The 23,651-nt window shown below is 41.9% G+C and overlaps 1 protein-coding gene across 1 annotated transcript; it reads right to left on the reverse strand.

Annotated features, from left to right (window-relative positions):
* Nucleotides 1–4,627: 4,627 nt before the first annotated feature.
* LOC309382792 (vomeronasal type-2 receptor 26-like) lies at nucleotides 4,628–17,296 on the reverse strand (the record flags this gene model as incomplete). The annotated part of the gene is made up of 6 exons (XM_081934662.1): nucleotides 4,628–5,538; nucleotides 7,335–7,461; nucleotides 8,432–8,659; nucleotides 11,359–12,171; nucleotides 14,433–14,672; nucleotides 17,285–17,296. The coding sequence occupies 6 exons, from the start codon at nucleotides 17,294–17,296 to the stop codon at nucleotides 4,628–4,630; spliced, it is 2,331 nt and encodes a 776-aa protein (XP_081790788.1).
* Nucleotides 17,297–23,651: the final 6,355 nt, after the last annotated feature.

Genomic DNA, 23,651 nt, shown 5'->3' on the forward strand with positions numbered 1-23,651 from the left:
GCTACATATTCTACTTTATTAAGTAAAGCTGTCTCAGAGTCACAAGTGTTGTCCAGCGTGACTCCTCGTCTAGAACGTCTGGAATAAAATTGCTGATTAGAAAGCAAAACAGGAATTAACTAGCTAAAGCAACATTGTGCTTCACTAATATTAGCAGGAATGTAATTAAAAGTTTCGTGACCATATGTAAAAAACCATCCTTGCGGAAGCCAAACATTAGCAAAGTGAAAGGAAACTTCCTCAAAAGCTGTACAATTTAAAGTAGGTGAACTAATATGAAGACAGTAAGGCTTTTTACTTGAAGATATACAGTTAACTACTTTAGCACATGTTACATTTTCAGGAACTGCTACTATGGGAGTATACAAAGCAATTGCATCAGGGGCAGTTCATAGGCAATCAGTTCCTAACTAGATATAGTCTTATAGTTCAAACCAATGAAGTGTTGAATTACTGCAGACAGGATTCAAACAGGATCCAAACATGTAGAAAGTAAATGTTCCATGTACAATTCAGATAAGCAGAAGACATCAGTTTGTGTAATGTTAGCTGCACCCATAGATTTTTACTTCAGTCACTGTTCAAATGAGTTTTTTGGGTAAGATGACAGCAGCTATCGATAAAGAGAAGCAATTGACAAGTAGACATAAGAAAATGATGACTAAGGACTTGGCAAAAATGGCAGCGCATAAGTTCTCGGGGATTTGTTCCACATGTCGTTGTTACAGCACTGCTTGCGCTTTGGTGGTCACTGGACAGCTGTTTTGGCAAGATCGTATTGGCCATTGTGCTGTCTGTAAAGTCACCTTGGTCATCTCTAGAACTGGATTTGGGAACTGGTACCACAATATTCTTAGCTAGACAAACACCACGTGCTGGAATCCACAAAGACCTGTAGAAGCAAGCACAACATATCCTCGTCCCCCTTGCGGGGGAGGCAAACAAACTTTTTTAATCTATTATGTTACCTATGCCAAATTAGCCAAATTGGGGTACACCAAATTGTTAGGTACCCGAGATCCCTCCTTTTTTATTAGTTTGAGAAGACAGTCCTTAAAGGACCAATTAACATGTTCCACAATGGCTTGACCTGTGGAATTGTAAAAAAGTCCATGAATTAGAAACATGTTCCAAGTTGTACAAAATTGCAAAAAGGCCAATGAAAAATAGGCCAGGCCATTATCAGTTTTTTAAGAAAAGGGTTTACCCAAAACAGTAAAGGCTGAAAAAAAAATGAAATATAACATGATTAGTTGTTTCTCCTCATTGAAACGTGGCCAAAAATTAAAATAAATAAATAAATGAATTTACTTCTAGGGAGCCAGAGAGGGAACATAAGTGACATACATTTGCCATAATTTATTAGAGGCTAAACCACGGGGATTAACACCCGTGTCCCCACAGGGGGATGCTGCAGAACACTGGGGGCAAGATGAAACAATCTGCTTGGCCTGGTCAATTGGAATATGGCAAGCTTGTGCCAGCCCTCTGGCATTTTGATGGAAAAAAAATAATCAAAAAAATAAATCTGAAAAAAAAGTAGTTAAAACATAGACAGCTGCATCTGAGTTGCATACCTGTTGCTTTAAGAAAAAGGTCCTAGAAAAAACAAATAACTGCATATGTGAGCATAATAATTACTGCAAAGTTAAAAACAAAGCCATAAGATTAAGATCCATCCTGGATGTGATGTAAATACCTAGAAAATTAAAAATAAATTGACACACATAATGAAAGTCAGAAATATAGTTAAAAAGCTTGTTGAAAAAAGATATAAAAAGCTAAAATAGCAGCAGCTAATTTGAAGTGTTGCAAGAACAACTATATTGCAGGGTAGGAAACTTTCATGAGAGTCCTTATAAGCAATTACTCCTCTCGTTCACCCTCCACTTAAAAAACAGTGTTGTGAAAATAGAGAAAGAAAGCAATAGACGAGTAAACACGCAAACCAAAGATCTTTAGGCAAATGCTATGAAATACAGACCACATAGTCAGTTAAAGCACACTGAAGAGATAAATTATGCTGAAAATAAAATTGAAAATCAGATTTTGGAATAGGAAAAATAATATTAATTAAGTCAGTCCAATTTCTACAACAAACCCAAGGTTATTAAATCAGCAACGGCCTGGATAAATGGTAAAACATTTTGAAACGGAATTTTTTGTCTTAAAAAACATCAAAAAGGGCTAGCTGACAATTTCTTTGAGGGATGCAATTCACAAATTAAATGCTCAAAAGATTATTAATCTCCTCAACTGCGGCAAATGCAGCTGAGGAAATCATGATAACATCTCCAGGTTGTTTTCCTTTGGTCAGTAATTCAAACAATAAATGTGTCAGCAAAGAAAAATATGACCTTACACAATTAAGAGTACCCAATAACTGTTGTAAATTAACTAGTGACATAACGTTAGGCAATTTCAAACAAGGAAATGCCGGGACAGAATAGGAATGCAACATCTTATGACCCAAATACAGATAAGGAGCATATTGTTGTACTTTTGTCTGGGGAAATTTGCAACCCATAAACAGTCAAATCATTTTGTATTTCTGAAAGCCAATTAGGTGGTATCTTTGGGGCTCCAATTAAAATATCATCCATATAGTGATTTACCAAAGTCAATGAATAAATTTGAAGCAAAAAGAACTAAGTAAATGTATAAATCAACCAATGAAATAATTTTGGACATTTTGCTTTTAGCTTCAGCCCTTGGTGGAAAGGGCTGGGGGAAGTTGCAGGCATTTCCCCCCTTAACTTTTGACAATCCCTTTTATAACATTTTCCTTGAGGTTTGCTGCCTTGCGAGAAAGCGGCTGCCAATAAAGTAGCCTGATGAGAGGCTGTTCCTATATCTTGACATGCTTTAATCATTTCTGCCAACTCAGGATCATTCCCAAAGCCAATGATTGCCTTTCAGCATTCAAAAGTGTCATTTTCCTTTGCTAATTTCACCAAAAACTTCATCTGAGCCTCAGAATTATCTATTTGTTGTTTTAAACCATCCTGCAATCTGTTCACAGATTCTTCTTGAAGAGGGGGAGGTGTGGGGAGGGAAGCAGACACACAGAAAACATACTTTTCCTGACCGGCAGTAAAGTCAAACTTTTCTTGCAAAGCAGGGCAAAGAATAGAAGAAAAACAATCCTTTAAACCAATTACTTTATGATCTTGTGGAATCAATTTAGGTGGACAGACAGAAAACATATCTTCTTTCTTCCCCTCCTCTTTTTCTAATTGTTCCTCTGACTGTGGAGAAGCAGATGAATTAACCTCTCCGTCAGGAACTGGAAGTCCAATTGAAGATGATTTTAGGGGAATAATTTTTACTTGATCATAATCAGATGAAGGCTTGGTGGTCAATTGATGTCCTGCCAAAACTTTAGAGCCAAATTTTTCTACTACTTGATGGCACTGAGACCACGGATGTCCTATCTTCCAAGGACATTGTTTCCCTATCCCTCCAGCCAGCTTCCTTATGAATGCCTCAGGTGTTGTAACACCTGACTCCTGTATCAAGAATCTAAATTCTTGTACAATTTGCTGCTGGTGAGACAGATTGCAACCCATACTTACCTCTGAGGGGTCCCGTAGGACGATTGGCATGCCGTGGGGTCTGTTACAGACGGGAGGTAAGTATGTTGGCTGTTGCTCCCCCGAAGGGTGTTCCCGGGTTTCGGCACCAGATGTAGGTTTCAGAAATCCATCACGCAGTTTGTGTCCAAAATATCTGTCTGCCTTTCGCAGAGTTTATTTGGCTTTTATAAAGTTTTTACAAGCAAAGCACAGAGCAACAACACATTGCTATAACAGGTTCACTCCCCCAAATCTTCCCTAGAGAATCAAGAATACTATTCAGGCCAAGGTTACCTCATGCCTTTGCTCTGGTGAATTAATGAGCTAAAGATAACAGACTGTGCATCACCTTTCCTTTATTCCTACATTTGATTCTGCTAATTAGGTGAGCTTGTAGGTTTCCAAGATAGACAGCCACTGAGGTCATGGTAGTTTCTACGCATGCCCTTACGTAAGCCTTACCTCTCATTCCCACAGACCTCTACACTACTTCAGACAAACGGTTGTCCAATCTCTTCTTAAAACATCCAGTGCATTCACAACTTCTGGAGGCAAGGCCTTCCACCAGAGGTGGGATTAAAATAATTTAACAACCGGTTCTCTGCCCTAATGGCCATCTGGATAGGTGGGGCTCGGTGATCATGTGATTGGATGGGCATGGCCAACTTAACATCACTCAGGTTGATCTGTTACAATGTAACAAGGGTTAACCGGAAAGGCAGTTTCTGTAAGCAGGGCAATAAAGATTAGGCTAGAAACAACACCAGAATGTTTCCTTCCTGCCTTCCTTACAGGATTAGCCCTGTAAAGTGGGAAAAAACAAAAGGAGATTTCTTCCAATAACCGGTTCTCCGAACTGCTTAGAAAGTTAACAATCGGTTCTCCCAAATAGGCGCGAACTGGCTGAATCCCATCACTGCCTTCCACTGATTAATTGTTCTAACTGTCAGGAAATTTCTCCTTCATTCTAGATTGCTTTTCTTAAAGTGCTTTCTACTTAAAGATAAATTGTATTGCTAGACCAGATTCTGACATATGCCTGCTACTAAGGATTACACTGCGTGGCTTGTTTTTATCATAAGTTGCTCTTTTGTATTTAAACCAGGCCTCAGTAAAATAATATAGCATTTAGGAAGAAAAATGCAGGCCAGCAACCCAGCACTGGAGGCCAAGATGGAGAAGATCTGCACGCCCACCATGTATTTCCCTTTGGTGCTTAAGTAGGTGGGTATGAAGGAAACCCAAACACTGCAGAAGACCAGCATGCTGAATGTGATCAACTTGGCTTCATTGAAAGTCCCAGGCAGCTTCCTAGCTAGAAAAGCCACCAAAAAGCAGATGGCAGCCAGCAAGCCCATGTAGCCGAGAGCGCCATAAAACATGACAAGAGAGCCTTCGTTACATTGCAGGATGATTTCTCCAGGTTGAGAGTTGATATCAGAGTCAGGAAAGGGGGGCGAAGAGCCCAGCCAAATTGCACAGAGAACAACTTGGACAATGGAGCAAGAAAGGACAATGGTGTTGCTTAAAATCTTCCCCAGCCATCTTCTTACCTGGTTCCCTGGCTTTGTGGCCAGGAAAGCCAGCACCACCATGATTGTTTTGGCCAAGACAGAAGAGACAGCAATTGAGAAGATGATGCTGAAGGCTGTTTGTCGGAGGAGACAGGTGACTTTGCTCGGTTTACCAATGAAGAGGAAGGAGGACAAGAAGGAAAGCAGAAGAGAGACAAGGAGTATATAAGAGAGGTCCCGGTTGTTGGCTTTGACAATTGGAGTTTCTAGGAATTTAATGAAAATTCCCAACACAAACCCTGTGGCTAAGGACAAGAACACTGCAAAGGAAGCAAGGATAATCCCTAAATTTTCATTGTAAGAGAGAAAAGATATAATCTTAGGTACACAGTGATCTTGAGCCTTGTTTGGATGCTGATAGTTCCCACACAGGATACAAACATCTGCATCTAAAGAGGAAAAAAGAGACCATTTTCAGTGTTGCGTGCTAGCCCAGTAAGATCTGCAATAAAATTTGCTTTAATTGTCACAGCAGATGACAGCATCTAGGTAACTTTAGTTCAGCTCAGAAAAGCTAACCACGATTGGTGCCCATTGTTCCTTTGATAGAAGATCACCAGGTCAGAATGGAAACTTGAAGAAACATTCTGGAAATAGGGAGGTGCAAACTATTTTAGGAATATTTTGGTACTCATTGTTAATTGGTTCAGGAAGCCATGATGAGTACTCAGAACAACAGGTACCAAACAAACTAAGTGAGTTAACCACATGGCCTTTTGTTTCAGCTGGTAAGGACTTCCTGTCTGTCCATTTTCCTATGTCAGTGACTTTCCCAGCATGGCCGACTTCCTTTCCACCTTCTGTGGCCACCCCCCTTTTGCAGAGACCTTCCCGGCATGGCCAACTTCCTGCTTGTTCTCTGTGGTTGTCCCCCTTGTCCCATCACAATGTAATGAGTACCAAACAAATGAGTACCAAGATAACATTTTTGCATCGAAATGCATTTGGAACCAAATTTGAGGAGTTTTGAACTAATCAAGTTCTGAGGTACCACTGTATTCAGAATACTTATAGGTATACAGACTAAAGTCACCAACTTTGATAAGGAATCTCTCATTGTTATTTATATTCACTTCAATTGATGCTATGAATGATTTAGTTGTATTTTGGGGGGGAAACCTTCCAAGTAGTAGCTGGAGTACAGCAAGGCAGTGTGTCAGTACCATCTGGGTGGAATTAAACTTCTGAAAATGGTGTGCTTTTTTCCTTCACTAAGGAGAACTATAAGTCCAAAAATCTAATACTATCCTGAAAAAACTCAACGTTTGAAAAAAATGAGAAGTTTCTACAATAGTGTGTCTCAATCTTGGCAATTTGAAGATCTGTGGACATCAACTTCCAGAATTCTCTAGCCAGTATGCTGAGGAATTCTGGGAGCTAAAGTCCATTCATCGTAAAGGTTACCAAGCAGTGGTGGGATTCAATTTTTTTTTACTATCGGTTCTGTGGGCGTGGCTTGGTGGGCGTGGCAGGAGAAGGATACTGTAAAATCTCCATTCCCACCACACTTCAGGGGAAGGATATTGTAAAATCTCCATTCCCACCCCACTCCAGGGGAAGGATACTGTAAAATCTCCATTCCCACCCACTCCAGGGGGTGGATACTGTAAAATCTCCATTCCCACCCACTCCAGGACGAGGATACTGTAAAATCTCCATTCCCACCCCACTCCAGGGGAAGGATACTGTAAAATCTCCATTCCCACCCCACTCCAGGACGAGGATACTGTAAAATCTCCATTCCCACCCACTCCAGGGGAAGGATACTGTAAAATCTCCATTCCCACCCACTCCAGGGGAAGGATACTGTAAAATCTCCATTCCCACCCACTCCAGGGGAAGGATACTGTAAAATCTCCATTCCCACCTGACTCCAGGGGAAGTATACTGTAAAATCTCCATTCCCACCTGACTCCAGGGGAAGGATACTGCAAAATCCCCATTTCCTCCCAATCAGCTGGGACTTGGGAGGCAGAGTACAGATGGGGGCAGGTTCAGTCAGAGGTGGTATTTACCGTTTTTCCGAACTACTCAAAATTTCCGCTAACAGTTCTCCAGAACTGGTCAGAACCTGCTGAATACCACCTTTGTTACCAAGGTTGAGTAACAGGCTTATTTAGAGGCTCTCTAAGGGCATTCTTGTCCTTTCTCTCAAAGGAAGGAGCTGTGTATCGGAGCTACCTACCTTCCTGAGTAGAAATGGTCCCTTCTGGGCAGGGAGCACAATCATAGCAGCAGATAGGCTGCCCCTTTCGAGCTGCCTTGGCGTAGCCAGTCCTACAGCTTTTGGTGCACCTGGAATAAGGTGTGATCTAATAACAGAGACAAGATACATCCAGAATAAAACATTACATGAAATCTTGGTCTACGGAATGGAATTCTAGCTGGCAGCTCTTAGCATCTATCATCCTTCTCAAAACTGGTGTTTTCCAGATGCAGAACTGTGACTCCTAGCCTTTCCAGTCAGCGTGCCAATAACTGGGTTGGAAAGACCTGCGGTTGTTATCTCACAATTGGCATCAATAGGTGGTACAACAATGGAAACCTTGGATAATCTCCAAAGCTAAACTGGGTTAGGCACATTTTTGGGGGACCACCTGGACTTCTGGAAGAAGGCAATGGCAAAGACTTCTGTATGACATAGGTAGCCCTTGACTTACAACCAATTATTTACTGATCATTCCAAGTTACAATAGCAATAGCAATTTGACTTGTATACCGCTTCACAATGCTTTACAGCCTTCTCTAAGCGGTTTACACAGGCAGCCTATTGCCTCCAACAATCTGAATCCTCATTTCATCAATCTTGGAAGGATGAAAGGCTGAGTCAACCTTCAGCCAGTGAGAATCGAATTGCCGAACTGCTGGCAGCTGGCAGTCAGCAGAAGTAGCCTGCAGTACTGCATTCTAACCACTGCACCACAACAATGGCATTGAAAAAAGTAACTTACAACCATTTTCACGCTTACAACCATTGCAGCATCTTAAGCAACAAGGCAAGTCTTTTCACTGATTAATTGTTCTCACTGTTAGGAAATTTCTCCTTAATTGTAAGTTGTTTCTCTCCTTGATTAGTTTCCACCCATTGCTTCTTCTCCTGCCCTCAGGTGCTTTGGAGAATAGCTTGACTCCCTCTTCTTTGTGGTGACCCCTGAGATATTGGAAGACTGCCATATGTCTCCCCTAGTCCTTCTTTTCATCAGATTAGACATATCCAGTTCCTGCAACCGTTTTTCTTACGTTTTAGCCTCCAGTCCCCTAATCATCTTTGTTGCTCTCTACCTTATTAAACTGCAAGGGCCATAAAATAGCCTCAGGATGGATCGTGAACTTGAATCCGGCATCCACTGCCTTCTCTATGCTCCCAATTTTCACTCTGCCGTGAGTCCGATTGGGAAACTGCACCCAGTTCATAATGTCAAAATTGGCCGTCAATTCACCATCCTTGTCTACGTAGAGCCCGCTTGAAGAATCATTTGAAAACTGGATCACTCTTAAGAAAGAGTGAAGCTGGAAAGGCAGAGAAGACAAGAGGAGATTCATGTCCTATTATAAAACAAAGGGAGAGGGATTTTTGGAGATCACAGATCTCCAGAAGGCTGGTTCATGCAGCACTTGCTTGCTGAATTACAGGTAAACCTCGCTTAATGGTTGCCCTGTTTAGCAACCATTAGTAGTTTCAATAGTACTAAAACAGGAACCTTTATGAGTGGTCCTTGCACATACGAGTGTTGCAGCATCTTTGACTGTGCTTCACAACCAGCAGCATTGACAACCATCAGAGTGTCTCACGATCACTAATGTGGTCACCATTTGTGAGCTTCACAATTGGCTTCTGACAAGTAGAGTCAACCATGGGTGGGTTGCTGATGGGGTTGCTGCTGGTTTGCTTCATGTGCGCTTTGCGTATGCGCCAGAACATGAAAAAATGAGTAAAAAACATGCCGGCAACGGCATTGCCGAACGGGGAACCGGTTCAGGGGCATGGCCAGCCTGGATCACTGCAGGTTCGAGCGACTAAGGCTAAAATACCACTATCGACTCACCTGAACTGGTGCGAACCAGTAGCAATCCACCTCTGGAGTCAAATGATGTTGTAAGTCTATTGCTAATTTATTTAAGAGATTTACATGGACTGACTCTGGGCGGCATACAGCAATAAGAAGAAACTGTCAGACGCAAGGAACTGGAACAACTCTGTGAATGGGCCAAAGCAGATTCCTTATTGTTGATCACCTGTTTTACAGGAATCTCACCAGACTGACTTGGGAATCCGTAGAAAAAAAGCTTCATTAGTCTAGCTTGTGTCGTTTCCTCTCATGGAATGACTCCGTGCTGGAACGCTTCTTTATTCCCCCTTCTCCTTTAGCTGGTGATTCCTCCACCACATTCCAATAAGTTAAAATCACAGTAAACTGAGCTCAACAACTCCTTCTAACTTCATGAACATGGGTCATTTCCTTTGACAACTCTGTGAAAGAGGCTTGCTGCTGATTTCTTCCACTATGTTTTTTGATGCCCAGGTCTAGCCTATCGCTCAGAGTTTTTCTCGTGGTCTCCCACTGAGGGACAACACAAATCTATTACTATATAACTATATTTTGAAACCAGGCCCAGATTGGTAAGTACTGCCACCTTCAATTTGGATCTCCTAACTTAAATAGCTAGGTTTACACCATACTCTAAGCCGGGGGGTCTCCAACCTCCAGTTTGTGGACCGGCACCAGTCTACAGCATGCCAGAAACTGGGTTGCGTAAACAAGCAAAACCCCATCTGCGGGATGCAGACAGCACACAAAACCATTGCCCCCTCTGGTCCACAGGAAAACCTCTTCCCATGGAACTAGTCCCTGGTGCCCAAAAGGTTGGGGGAAGGGGTGGGCTTCAAAAATTGCAGCAATGGGTTTGCTCCCCTGTTGCTGGGTGGATATGGCCATGGTGGGCATGGCCTAGTAGGCCTCCTGCATCACGGCAGGGGTGGGTGTTTTTGACCCTCCCCAGGCTCTGGAGGCTTTCCTCGGGCCTCTGGGAGGGCAAAAAATGCTTCCCCCAGGCTCCAGAGGCCCCCCAGAGGCCAGAAAAGGGCCTGTTTCTGGATTTCTGGAACCTCCGGTAAGCCCGTTCCCCCCCCCCCCCCCTTCCCTGAGCCTCCGTTCAGGCTCTGCACTTACCTTGCAGGATGAATGGGCCACATGATCCTGGGAGGGGAGGGGTGGGGCGGGCAGACCCAGCCAGGGGTGGCATTTGGGGGTTCGCCAAACTGGGCAGATTTCCCGAACCTGTGCAAATCCCCAACAGCCCACCCCTGGTTGGGGGCTGTTGCCCTAAGCCAAACTCTTAGCATATTGTGTAATTATTGTCGTTTGATTTTTATCTGTTGGAATTTAGCCAGCTGTGCGAACACAGTCAAATTGTCACAATGAAATAATGTCATTTTTCATAAAATTATGTAGAGGTAGCCCTCGATTGCTTGCCAACTGGCCCACATTTTTAGCCCTTTGCTAAATTTCCATGGCAACATGTCTTCTTTTGCGGAAAACCAACATTTTCTTCCCATTTTTGGCAAAAGTGTTCCATAGCGAACAATGAGCTCACTTTAAGACAGCAACATTCACTTAACGGTTGCTGCAAAAAAGGTTGCAAAATCACATGGGTGAACTGCTTTACGACCAACCGGAATTACAGGTGTAATTGGCAGGTTCCATTATACCAGGGGTGTCCAAACTTGGGAACTTTAAGACTTGTGGACTTCAACTCCCAGAATTCCCCAGCCAGCCATGCTAGCTGGGGAATTCTGGGAGTTGAAGTCCACAAGTCTTAAAGTTCCCAAGTTTGGACACCCCTGCATTATACAATAGCATTTAAGCATTTAAGCATTTAATTATTTAAGTATTTAAATATTTAAGTATTTGTTTATTTATGTATTCTTTTTATGTATTCCATTGACTGTACACCGCCCCGAGTCCCTTTTGGGAGAGGAGGCGGTCTAGAAATATGAATAAAAGTAAAAAGTAAAGTAAAGTACAATGCAATACAATAGTAGAGTTGGAAGGGACCTTGGAGGTCTTCTAGTCCAACCCCCTGCCTAGGCAGGAAACCCTTATGGTTGTAAGTCGAGGACTACCCACACATTCTAGGAATGATAAGCAAGTCAGAAGAACTCTTTGTAAAGTGAGCTTCTTTGGAGGGAGATAGGTTGAGGAGAATACCTGCCATGGTTGTAAGCTGGAAGCGTCCAACTTATTTTCACTTAACCCCGGGTTCCTCCTGGATCTGGACAGAAGGGCAATCTGTAAACTCCGTACCACAATTTTAATAGTGTTGTAAATGGTGTATCTGTCTTGGGAGAGGACTCTTTCCAGCTCCCGGGGAGGTAAGGTCTCCACATTCCCATTCTCCTTGCATCTTCTCCAACCTTTCACCGAGAGACCCAGCTTGGAGTAGGAGCAGGAGAATGCTTCTTTCCAAAATGTTTCCAGGAAGAAGGAACGGGGCTCATAAGAGTCTAATGTTGCCCTTCTGCTTGACCTGTCTAAGGAAAAGGAACCTTGGATGTCCTGGAATAAAAAAGGTGAATAAGCCAAGATCAACTTGATGTCCCACACAACTGTGGTGACCCAGACTTTTCCCACTTTTGAATCGAAGTTGCTGTTGAAGATTTGATGAAAATGGATAATTGGACCAAAAGCAAAGTCTGTGCCTGCGTAACATAAAAATACATTGACTTGCTTCCACAGGGTAGTTGGTACAGTGTGGAATGTCCTTGTGTTGGAAATCATGCGGGAATATCGTTTCGAGAAGGCAACACAAACGTCATTCTGGATCAGCATGGAGGCCAATGTCCTAGTGAACCTTTCTCCATTGGCACTATCGGGAGCAAACAAGCCAATCCATGTCCATCCGAAATGCAGGAGCAGTCGGACAATCCCTTCGTACTGGGTTTCTTCTTTCGGAACCATGCGGTAAAAAAAGGGGAATTGAGATTTTTCACTATGAAGAGAAGGAGCCAGTCCATAACTAACCTAAACAAAAAAAAAACCAAAAGAAAACAAAAATAAAAATACCATTGGGACAAAGATTCAAATTTTATGAGTTCATTTTAAAAAAGAGTATTGTTTAACATTGCTCTCCATTTGTTCTTATTTCAATCTGTAACTTCTATTATAGTGTATTTATGTATTTATTTGATTCCTCTCTTTACTCCCTTTTATGACCCTGTAATCCCTTAATTCAGGACAGAGTCATGGCGACTGGATGGAGCTGAGGATTTACTGGCCGTCTGTCCTTCCTAATGGCTATGCGGAGTTCACAGCAGGTATTTTCTCTTTGTGTCCTGATAGAGAAACATCTGTAACTCCTAGGATTGAATTCTCAACCTTCTGAGTGGGAGGCGAGCGTCTTCACCACTTGGCCAACACACTGCTTGTTTATTATTTATTTAGTTAGTTAAATTTATTTGCTGCCTATCTTGTCACTCCAGCGGCCAACAATAATAAAAAGGAAGATAATGTTTAACAATTTCTACATGTGTTGGCATTGGTAAAAGCAATTAGATATAAGCCTTAAATAGTGAGTTGGGGGGGGAAGGGGGGGATTTTTAGATATCTTATTAATTGATTTTTTTTCAGAATATGTTATAAAAGGGTAACTATTGGAGGTTTATTGGAAGAGTTAATGAACGCCAGTAGGTGGTTGTGTCTTTAAATACAAATGATTCCAGATAAAAGCATGTTTAAATAATTCTAGTTAAATGAGAATGGTGGTACATTGATAGTAAAATACATAAAGATTTTTGAATTAAAATGTACAATTCAATATGAAGGAAGTATAAATAATGATTGTGGTAGTAACGCACGAAATCTATTTGTAACCAATCGACAAGCTTTCTACAAGATGTAATGAAGGATGATTCTTTTTTTGTGTGTGTTCTTGTTTAATTAAAACAATAAAAATTTTAGGAAAAAAAGGAAGAAAATTGAAAAATGAACAACGACAAAGGAACACAATGAGAAAGACCATCTTTTTGGCCTCGATACATGGAAGAAGGGAGTCAGCACTGTCTCCTGGCCATATTTTTGGAAATGGTTTCTTCTTCCTAGAAACAAGTGACCAGGACTGGCCCAAAGTCACTTAACTGGATTTGTGCCATTTTGTGCCAATCTGTGTGATGTCTTACACCACTACACCAAACTGTCTTTCTACCTCCAATTAGGGGTGGATAACTGCTTGGAAATCAAATTGTTTTGAGAAAGAGAGCCTTGGGACAGTCATTTTCTGTCCTATTAGACCAGGGATGGGTTTCAATTTTTTTTACTACCGGTTCAATGGTTAGATGGGGGTGCATGTGACTGAATGGGTGTGGCCAACTTGACATCACTCTTGCACACTCAGCCACATGACCCCCTCACCAAGCCTTGCCCACTGAAACTGTGGCGAAAAAAATTGATGGGGGGGTGGGCTCTAACCTCGCCGGAGCTAAGGGAGCACCTGCAAACTACCGAGTAAGAAAAAAAAGTTGCTGTCCTCCCTGGCCCCCAGGAACACTCTGCAGGCTTCAGCAGAGCTGGGGGAAGGGAAAAATGCCCCCGTTTTTACAAAAAATGGGCAGAAAAGGGGCCATTTTTTGCAAAGAATGGAGGCATTTTTCTCTTCCCCCATCCCTGCTGAAGCCTGCATAGTGCTTCTGGAGACTGGGGGAAGGCAAAAACGCCTCCGTTTTTATTTCTTTGAAAAACAGTTATAAGCTTATTGGGAGCTTATCTTTTTTCCCTAGCCTGGAGAAGTCACAAAATTAAAACCTACACAATTGATTGCTGTCCTCTTGTATAGTGTTTTGAATAGTATTTGTCAGGTCTGCCATCGTAAACACTTCAGCCTGCTTTGCTTCACTGGCATCCTGCCATAAAATGCAGGAGGGATGGAGGAAGGGAATGTAAGGAGGGAGGGATGACAGGAATCAGAGGTGCCAATCAGCAACGGACCAGAGCATCCAAGGACATGAGCATGTGAATGGAATTGAAACTATACCAAAGAGGTGCTAAATCAGTTGTTACCAAGACACAGAATTCAAATACTATTGGACATTCATGAACTGGTCAAAGGGTGAGGGTCCAGGGAATGGGGGAAAGGCAGGTTTTGAGCAGGAATATTCAGATCCAGCTTTGCTTATGCTGTAACCACTTGGCTTTAGTAAAAGCTATACCTTTCACTATAAATGGAGTCGAGGGTCTTTCTTTCCTAAATGCCCAAGCTGGGACAAGCCTGACAGTATGCCAATTTCTACCTGTGGGATTTTGTAGATGCCCAGAAGAGTGGCGATTTGGTTGGAGATTTCAGAGTCAGCCCGTTCCAAAACAGCAAGCAGAGGATTTGGTTTCCCGCAGCTGAAGTTGGGGGTACTGCTTTTCCCACCAGCGAGCAGATCTATCACAGCATCAGAAGTGATTCTTTTATCAGAGTAGTTCTCGTAGAGATTGTAGCCCAGGGTGATATTTGGTGAGAACTCAGAATTCTGACTGATCTCCTGAATGGCAAACCAGAAGGAGAGCACATGCCAAAATCTCATTTTTGACTCACTGCCAAAAATATAGGTATAGGTAGATGATCAGATTGTCATTCCAGTCCTAGTAAAATTCACAGCTTTTTTTCCCCTATGCTCTAATCTACAGAAATGTTTCTCAACCTTGAAGGATAGGATCTTTGGAGAAAATCTATCTAGGTGATTGTTAAGAGTCAAGACTGATTTGACAGCGCATCAATCAAATGAATTAGTTCCTTAAAGCAACAGCATTTAGTTTTCAGGCTTCCTCAGGAAAAAATCTGAAAAAAGATCCGATTCCCTTAATAAAAGAAGGGGTCACAGGAAGTTTTGTAGGGGAAGACTCGTTTTTAGCCTAATTGTCTAACATTGGAAAATTCTAGCTAACGTATCAACTGAGATGTGGATTAACAAGGCCTCTCTGATTGCTACATTAGAAAAAAAAATACAGACAACATTAAAATAATGAGACATCAGAGGCAGGAACCACAAATTTACCACAGTTAAGTGATAGTTACCACACATCTGTGGCAGATGTGCTATTCAGCCAGTTCTCTCCGGTTCAGGAGAACTGGTAGCAGCTGCTGCAGGAGGCTTCGCCCACCTGTCCCTACATTAATACATGAGCACTGCACATATGCAGACAGGGTGGGTGCTTGCTTTGCTCACACGCAAACTTTTGTAAACCAGTAGGGAAGGTAAGTGAATCTCGCCGTTGATTTGAGGTAAGATGGTGGCCAATAAATTTTATAAATAAATAAAATTAAAATTTGGATGTTGGGTGAATATGGGGGGGGGAGGTCCCCCAGGAGGAAAAATACACTTTCCTCAATGAAGGAAGTAAATCTAAGAATTTCCCTCCATTAAAGCTCTATTCCCCCCCTCCCAGCAAATAATTTCATGCACAGTTACACAAAAGCATACTCTTGGCGCAACCATTCCACAGGTGCAACATTACCTATAAAGCTTCAATTGAGAAGGCTTGGAGAAGACGAACGGCTCGAAGAAACCAATTTTTGGAGAGACGATGCCGCTTATGATGTAGCTTCCAGGTCTGTAGTAATTCACAGCCGTGTGTCCATCTTGGACTAGATTCAATGGGCATTTTGCCCTCAGGGCTCTGTAGGATGCTGTGGGCAGCAGCCAAAGCAGGAAGAGGAAGAGGAAGGAGAGAGGGACCATGGTGGCATAAAGTCACCTCCTTTCCCACCGTTGTCACTGCCTTGCCTTCGTTGCCCCAGATGGGAGCCCACCAATTCTTCACAAGAAGGAAGATATTTCAAGAACAAAGAACGTGTTTGGGTTGTGGTTTTTTTTTCTTTTTTTGCAGTAAACAGTCTCAGCAAGGTAGCAACGCTTCGTTAACTGATTGATTATGAAGAAGCCAAATGTTTGACTTAGCCAATGGAACAGGCTGTCATGTCATAGGGTAGTTTGTCATTCAATCAAAGTCTTCCAAGAGAGACTTCCAAAAATATTGAAATCTGGTAAAGATAATCCTGAATGTGGCAATGGATAGGATGGGCTTTCCTTGTCCCATTTAGTGCTAGAGTTGTAGGAATACGTAGATGGGAAATCATCAGAAACTCCCTAGATTTGGCTAGGGAATCAAAAACATCATTCTAGAACAGTGTTTTTCAACCTTGGCCACATTACGATGTGTGGACTTCAATTACAGGAAGAAAAGTGAGCATCAGAGAGAGGAAGGGATCAAGCTATTTTCCAAGGCACCTGAAGGCCAGACAAGGAATAATGGATGGAAACTGATCAAGGAGAGATTCAACCTGGAAATAAGGAGAATTTTTTTTCTGACAGTGAGGACAATCAACCCATGGAACAGAAGTTGCTTTCAGAAGTTGTGGGAGCTTTGTCACTGGGGGCTTTCAAGAAGAGATTGGACTGCCATTTGTCAGAAATGGTGTAGGATCTCTTGCTTTGGGGGGAGGGAATAGATGACTTACAAGGTCCCTTCCAACTCTGTTAATCTGTTAAAGGTTTACATGGAAATCACTCCTGTAGTATTGTAAAAAAAAAAAAACACCTTGAGAGGTCCATATGGACACCTGGATTCAAGCCAAACTCAAAGTTTTCTTTATCTTTAATAATACACTGGAGAGACCTGGTGTAATGTAATGATTGAAGGGCTGGATTAGGACTGGAGAACCCACAGGCAAATTCATTCTTAGCAGGACAGCCAAGTTGTGATGAGGGAGGGAAGATAAATGCAACTCTGCCCCTGAATAGGAAGGAAAGTGCATTTACTTCCAGCAATTCCTTGAAACTCTCTGGGGTGGGCTGTGAAAGGAAAACTAGAATAATCAAAGATTGCTCTCTTTACAATGCTAATTCCACATATGGATAGTTTCCAGCAGCTCTAAAAAGTCTTACGTCTTTTAAGATATTTGTACACTCATAAATACAGACCAGTGTTTCTCAACCTTGGCAATTTTAAGATGTATGGACTTCAACTTCCAGAATTCTCCAGCCAGCATAGCTAGAAAATTCTGGGGGACATTACGTTATCTTACAGATACTGCAATATAAATTCTTGCTTTGTGTTTATGTTATTCTCTCCCTCACTATTTTTTTTGGCTTACCTTTTGTCCCATTTTTCCAGCTGAATTTTCCCACTTTTTGTATTTGCTGATCATTAATAATAAGCAAAGTTGTATTATTGTTGTTATGGTTGTTACTTCACTGAATCGAGTGGTGTCTGTGCTTGTTCTGATCTGGATCAGGGGTAAAATGCTACCGGTTCAGACTGATTCGCCCGAACCAGTAGTAAAAATGCTACTGCTTCGCCCGAACAGGTAGTAAAAAAAAATGCTACCAGTTTAGGTGAACTGGTTTTTCCAACGATCAGCTGTGATGTGCGATTGATATTAGCTAGAAAGCAGGATCTCCAGCTTTCTAGCTAATCTAAATCACATGGCACAGCAGATTTCCCCCCCTTGCTGTTCACTTACCTTTGCAGGTGTACTCAGTAGCAGACTCTGCCCACCTACCCGGGCATCATTTTGATGCTCTATATATACACAGAAGGTCCTGCACATGTGCGGAGGTGCACGCTCACATTGCTACCGAACTGGTAGCAAAGGTAAGTGGATTTCACCCCTGATCTGGAAGTAAGGATAAACTTTTCATGTACTGGAACAAACTAAACTGAAATTTTCCCACCGTTGGTTCTTCTTATCATAACTGAAATTCACCCAATGACTGTGAGCCAGTCACAGTTTTTCAGCCTACTCTGCAAAGCTGCCATTAAATAGAAAATAATGGGAAGCCCTGCTATAAACACCACCTTAAACTCTAGTGAAAAGTTGGGGCAGAAATCAGCAATCAAATAATTAATATGAATCAGTTGTATGTTTGAAATGGACTGAATAGGACCACATATCTGAAATGGTGTAGGGTTTTTTTGCTTGAGCAAAAGACTTCCAAGGTCCCTTCCAGCTCTGTTATTCTGCTATTCTATGCTGTTATTCTATTAATACCTTTATGGTGCTTTTAAAAGCAATTCTTTAGCATTCAATCTAATAACTTTAATACTGTGGGCATCACATCATTTAATCTGCACGCTGCCCCCTGATAAAAAACAGAGACGAATTTGAAGTGCTGCATCAAAAAACAACAACAACAACACAGAATTGAGTAACAATTCAATCTCATGGCAGCTTAAACTTAAAGGGTTGAAGTTTGCACTGCTGGTATATTACTCTGTTCTGGGACTATTTCTACTTAATTTCCTCTGTAGTGAGAAAAAGCTTGTCATACATGAATTCTTGATATATTATGCATTAATAAAATGATCAGCCTATTCTCATTCTGCAAAGAATCTTGAAGTTTCTTGGAAAGGAAATAAAAATGGAACTAAACCAGCAGATCTAAATGTCTGCTCCCAGCAATCTCCATCTGGGTTATTTCTAGAGAACATTTATCATGTGGTTCTTGTTCTGTTTGGCTCGGACATGGAAAATATTTTCAATCCCTGATAATTTTGCATTTTGCTCTTATCTCTTTTTGGTTCTGGCAGTGGAAGCTGAAGGCTCAGGGGAAGAAGAGCAAAAGATGACAAAGCAGGGAGCCAAAAGATTTCCTACTACTGAGGTTTATTATTTATCATATGGCACGTTTGCATCACATTTTGTTAAAAACACAAAATATAAAATCTAAAACATTATAAACTTATGTTTTGTCTTCAAGACTAAATAGAATAGAATTCCAGTACTGGCAGGAAAATTCTGGGGGTTGAGTTAAAGTTGCCAAGGTTGAAAGACCCTTTATTATACCGGAGACAAAGATTTGGGCTCCGAAATAATATGTACAATATGGGTATTGTAGTACTAGTCTCAAAATAGCCTTTAATCTGACCCAGGAAATTAAAAGACTATTTGCTAAAGCTTGTACTGACATGTGAAACTCTGCTGAACACTATACCAAGGAGCAAGCAACCCCACCAGCCCAACACACACAACCTTCAAAAGCAGGACAAGGTTTCAGTCCAACTGGAAATGTTAAATGGAGAGCAAGCTTACTTCACACACATTCATACAGACAGATGTCCCTGCCTTAAACTCTTGTCACAAATTCCCAGGGACTGGGAGGAAATGGAGGCTTCTGCCAACGTTTTCGAGCCAACTTCAAGATATTCCTTTGTGCTCCATTCTGGTATTTTTAAACTGGCTTGAAACCCAAGGCCATTCTGGAAAGGAGGCTAAACAAACAAATGCAACAGCCCTTGGGTTTTCGGCAAGAATAAAAGAAGTGGTCTGATCGTGATAATTATAGGGGAAAGAAAAATCATTCTTTTCCCAATATGAAGGTCGCATGGTTGGATGCGCAGGTGCACCGTTGGAGGAAAACATGTTTGTGTAAATGCTCACAAACTCATTGGTGCAAAAAAAAGGGAGGGAGGGAGAGAGAGAGAGAGAGAAAACAAACAAGTCATAATACTTCAAACATGCATAGGGAGATGCACACACATTTTGTTCATCTCCCTATGAAAAAGGAGAACCCCGAGCCCCATGTTTTATTCCTTTTTATAGTTTACACAACCAAGAAAATGCAAGAGAAATGTTGGTTGGACAGGATATAAGCAAGCTCCCCTTTATATAGGAAATCAGTTAAAGGTAAAGCTTCTCCTCGCAAATATGTGCTAGTTGTTCCCGACTCTAGGGTGTGTGTGCTCAGCTCCGTTTCAAAGCTGAACAGCCAGCACTGTCCAAAGACGTCTCCGTGGTCATGTGGCTGGCATGACTAAATGCCGAAGGTGCACGGAAAGCTATTGCCTTCCCACCAAAGGTGGTCCCTATTTTTCTACTTGCATTTTTTTAACATGCTTTCGAACTGCTACTATAGGTTGGCAGAAGCTGGGACAAGTAATGGGAGCTCACTCTGTTACGCGGCACTAGGGATTCGAACCACCGAACTGCCAACCTTTCTGATTGACAAGCTCAGCGCTTTAGCCACTGAGCCACAGTGTGTGTCAGCATTCCAAATATCACCCAAAATTAAATCAGAGTCCAAGGCAAAGCTTTCCTCAAACTTCCAATTTATTAAGAGAGACATGTTGGCACATCTGTGGAAAACCCGAATCTGAAAGCTTCCGGGTTTTCCACCCAGTTGAAAGTTCAAGATCTTGCCCCCACACCCACAAGTCCATCACATGGTCCAATCTTCCACTGTCACGCTGGCAGTTCCGCCCATCCAGTTCCAGTCGGGCTCAGAGATGCAGAGACAAAAGATGACCTTGAGCTTCTAGAAAGGAATTTTTTATTTTGACAACAACACATTCTACTCCTTACTATTCCCCCTCCCAATTCCCCACTAATGAAATTGCATAGTAAAATAAGAGAGAGTGTGGCAGGCCAAAGATCCTAAAAGGAACTGGCTGCAGGCCTGACAGGTGGCCTCTTCTCAAAAGAAAAACGTTTCCTGAAAAAAGAATAACATAAAAGTTAACATAACAAAATTAACCACCTCTCTCCCCTCCCCCCCGGGGGGGGGGCTTTGGCTTATTGGGAAACTTCATGGAATTGTTTTACTAACTTATCCGCTTTTAGGTCCCAGCTTTTCACCCAAGTAGCTTCGAACAAAGAGTACCCCTTCTAATGCACTAAATATTGTAAGCGGCCCCTATATAACCTCAAGTCTAATATTTTTTTCACCTCATAATGTGTCTCCCCTTCTATACAGGAGGAGGGGGAGATTGGGTGGATGATCTTATGCTGGACCCAATTACTGGTTTCAAAAAACTACAATGAAATACTGGGTAAATCTTCCCTAGAATTCTGGGTAGACTGAGTTGAACTGTAACTGGGTTACACTTCACTATTGGGAATGGACCTAGAAATTTTGGGCCCAATTTCTTGCGAAGCATTCTTAATCTTATGTGTTTGGTAGATACAAAAACTTTGTCCCCCACACGAAAGGGGGGTTGGAGCGAGCTGTGTTTACCAGCCACGAAAATGGTAAAGTTAATGATGAGTTGCTTCTCCGCAAATCTTCCAAGCTGCAAAGGTATTTGTGCAGGAGGAACTTTGAAGATTTATAGCATCTGGAAAGATGCAGCCGGAGGAGGGTGAAAAGACTAATTCTACACACGGCTGGAGAGGGCAAGAACAATCACCCAGTATTCAACAAGATGATTGGAGCCTCCCAGACCAACTTGTGCAACCAAACGTGAGTGAAAATTCCTCCCATCTTCCCTAGCAAAGGCTGCAATGGACTGGAGTGGAGATGTTTACTCCTTCCACACAGCAACAAGTGAAATGACCCATTACCCTGAGCTGAGTCGCAGACAAACATGGGGAATTAAACCCAGCCAGGAGGAAGGGATTTGGCCAGCATCTCTCACTAGTCAGCCATTGATGGTTGGGCTGCAGCCTGTGAATCAAGCACCACCAAATTGGGCTTTCTTCCCACGTCATGGATGGGAGAGATATCCGTGGCTGCCTGCTTGGCCACTAACATGGGGAATTCAACCCAACCAGCAGAAAGGGGCTTGGGCCATATCTTCCCCTAGCCAGCAACTGATGTTTGGGCTGCAACCTGTGAATCAAGCAACTCCGGAATGGGCTTTCTTCCCAGGTCATGGATGGGAGAGATGCCAGTGGGCACCTGCTCTCTTTCAGCAGATGGCACCATATCAGATAACTGGGCAGTGGCCAACCCAGGGATTGACCTCACCACCGAGTCCAATGCCCCAACAGGTTCTTACCCTACCTTCCGACAGAGAACTGTTCTCGACAATGGAAGAAGGGATGAATGAGGGGGAAGCTGCAGGATGGATAGCGGAACAAGGTGATGAGATGTAACTGGGTTCCTTCCCTCGTGGGGGCCAATAAAAGGCCATCGGTGCTGTCATCTTGACCACAGAGAGTTAGAGTGTCTGGTTCCAGCCCCAATATCACAAACGTGAGCACCAACTGCCAGCGCGGTAAAGAGAAGGCCCCAGATGCCACCAGAAAAGAGTCATTTGGGCCAACAACTTCAGAAAACTGATCCTCAACCTAAGGTGATGAAGAGTCCACCCAGTGGATCCACTGGCGTAAAGAGAAAGCCTTGACTTGAAAGATTATAATGAACTTGCTTGAAATTTAACAAAAAAGCCTTGGATGTTATAGTGGCAGTGTTTATAAGTTGGAAGAATGGCGCAACATGAAAAAGAAACATTAATATTGCAAATGATTATGCTAGAAATTCAAAAAATACTAGTAACAACAGAGAATATTGAGAAGAGAATGGAGAATATAGAACACAGAACAGGAAAAATAGATGGAAAAATTGAGGATACTTATCAAACGATGATGAAAGTTGAGGACAGAGTTCTAAAAATTGAAAAAAAAGTTGAACAAAGAAATAAGAAAATTGATTTTGGCAATAAACTGAGTGTGGTTAGAAATGGCAAGAGTGGAATATGGAAAGGGGAGATCGACGGATTGGAACTCTATTCCAGACCTCAAAATATAGAAGAAGAAAAGGGAGAAAATTTGACAGAAGTAATGAAAGAAATTTTGGCAGAAGCATTGGTGATAACCATAGGCAATCTGACGGAAGGAACAAGTGGAGGGTTTCGAGTTTTTACAAGATATGCAATGAGCAACAAGTTGCTAAGAGAAGTCCATATAAGACTTACCAAGAAAGCAATCAGAACACTAATACTACAAATGGCAAGAGATATAAGATTGCACTACTACTGGAAGGACACAGGATGATGTAATGAAAGGTCATAATAAAAATTAAGTTAGATTAAGTTAAATTTAGAGTATTATGTACAAAATGGAGTGATAATAGTTATAGTCAAATAAATGAGTAACAATGATAATAATGCGTATATATATATATATATATATATATATATATATATATATATATATATATATACACCAGATTGATAATATGAAACTTTATACAAATTGTAAGTGAGGACCACGGAGAGGAGTTTTAAAAGCCTTGTTATTAAATATAAACAATTTTTATATAGAATATGGTATAAAGATGTAATATTATGGGATGATTTTAGGAGGATGTAATGAAATGCCATAATATAGATTTACTTTAAATTTTATATAAAAGGATGTAATAACAGTTATAGTCAAATGAATGCGAGGACTATTGTGAGGAAGCACAAAGCTTTGTAACCAATCGACATACTGTATGTAACTGGAGGATGATTTTTATGCATTGTGTGTGTCTATGTCTGTTTGTTTTATGCACCCATCTGTCCCTTCGCCTTCCAAGCCAAGCTCCAAGTACCCGAAACGGGGGTGGAAGGGGAACTTGAAGCAGTCGTGGACACTGGCTGCACTTGATGTTTAATCAGCATGTTGATTGTAAAGCAGCTAGGCATGCGCACAAAACCTCTAGCTTGTCCCATTCGGGTTGAGCAGGTAGATGGAATGCTGACAGCGTCAGTTACAGTAGTCAAACATGTTACCTATTTGCATCTCATTGTATCATACA

This window comes from Natrix helvetica (genome assembly GCF_964273705.1).
Source record: "Natrix helvetica genome assembly, chromosome: 1".
Classification (NCBI taxonomy): Eukaryota; Metazoa; Chordata; class Lepidosauria; order Squamata; family Natricidae; genus Natrix; species Natrix helvetica.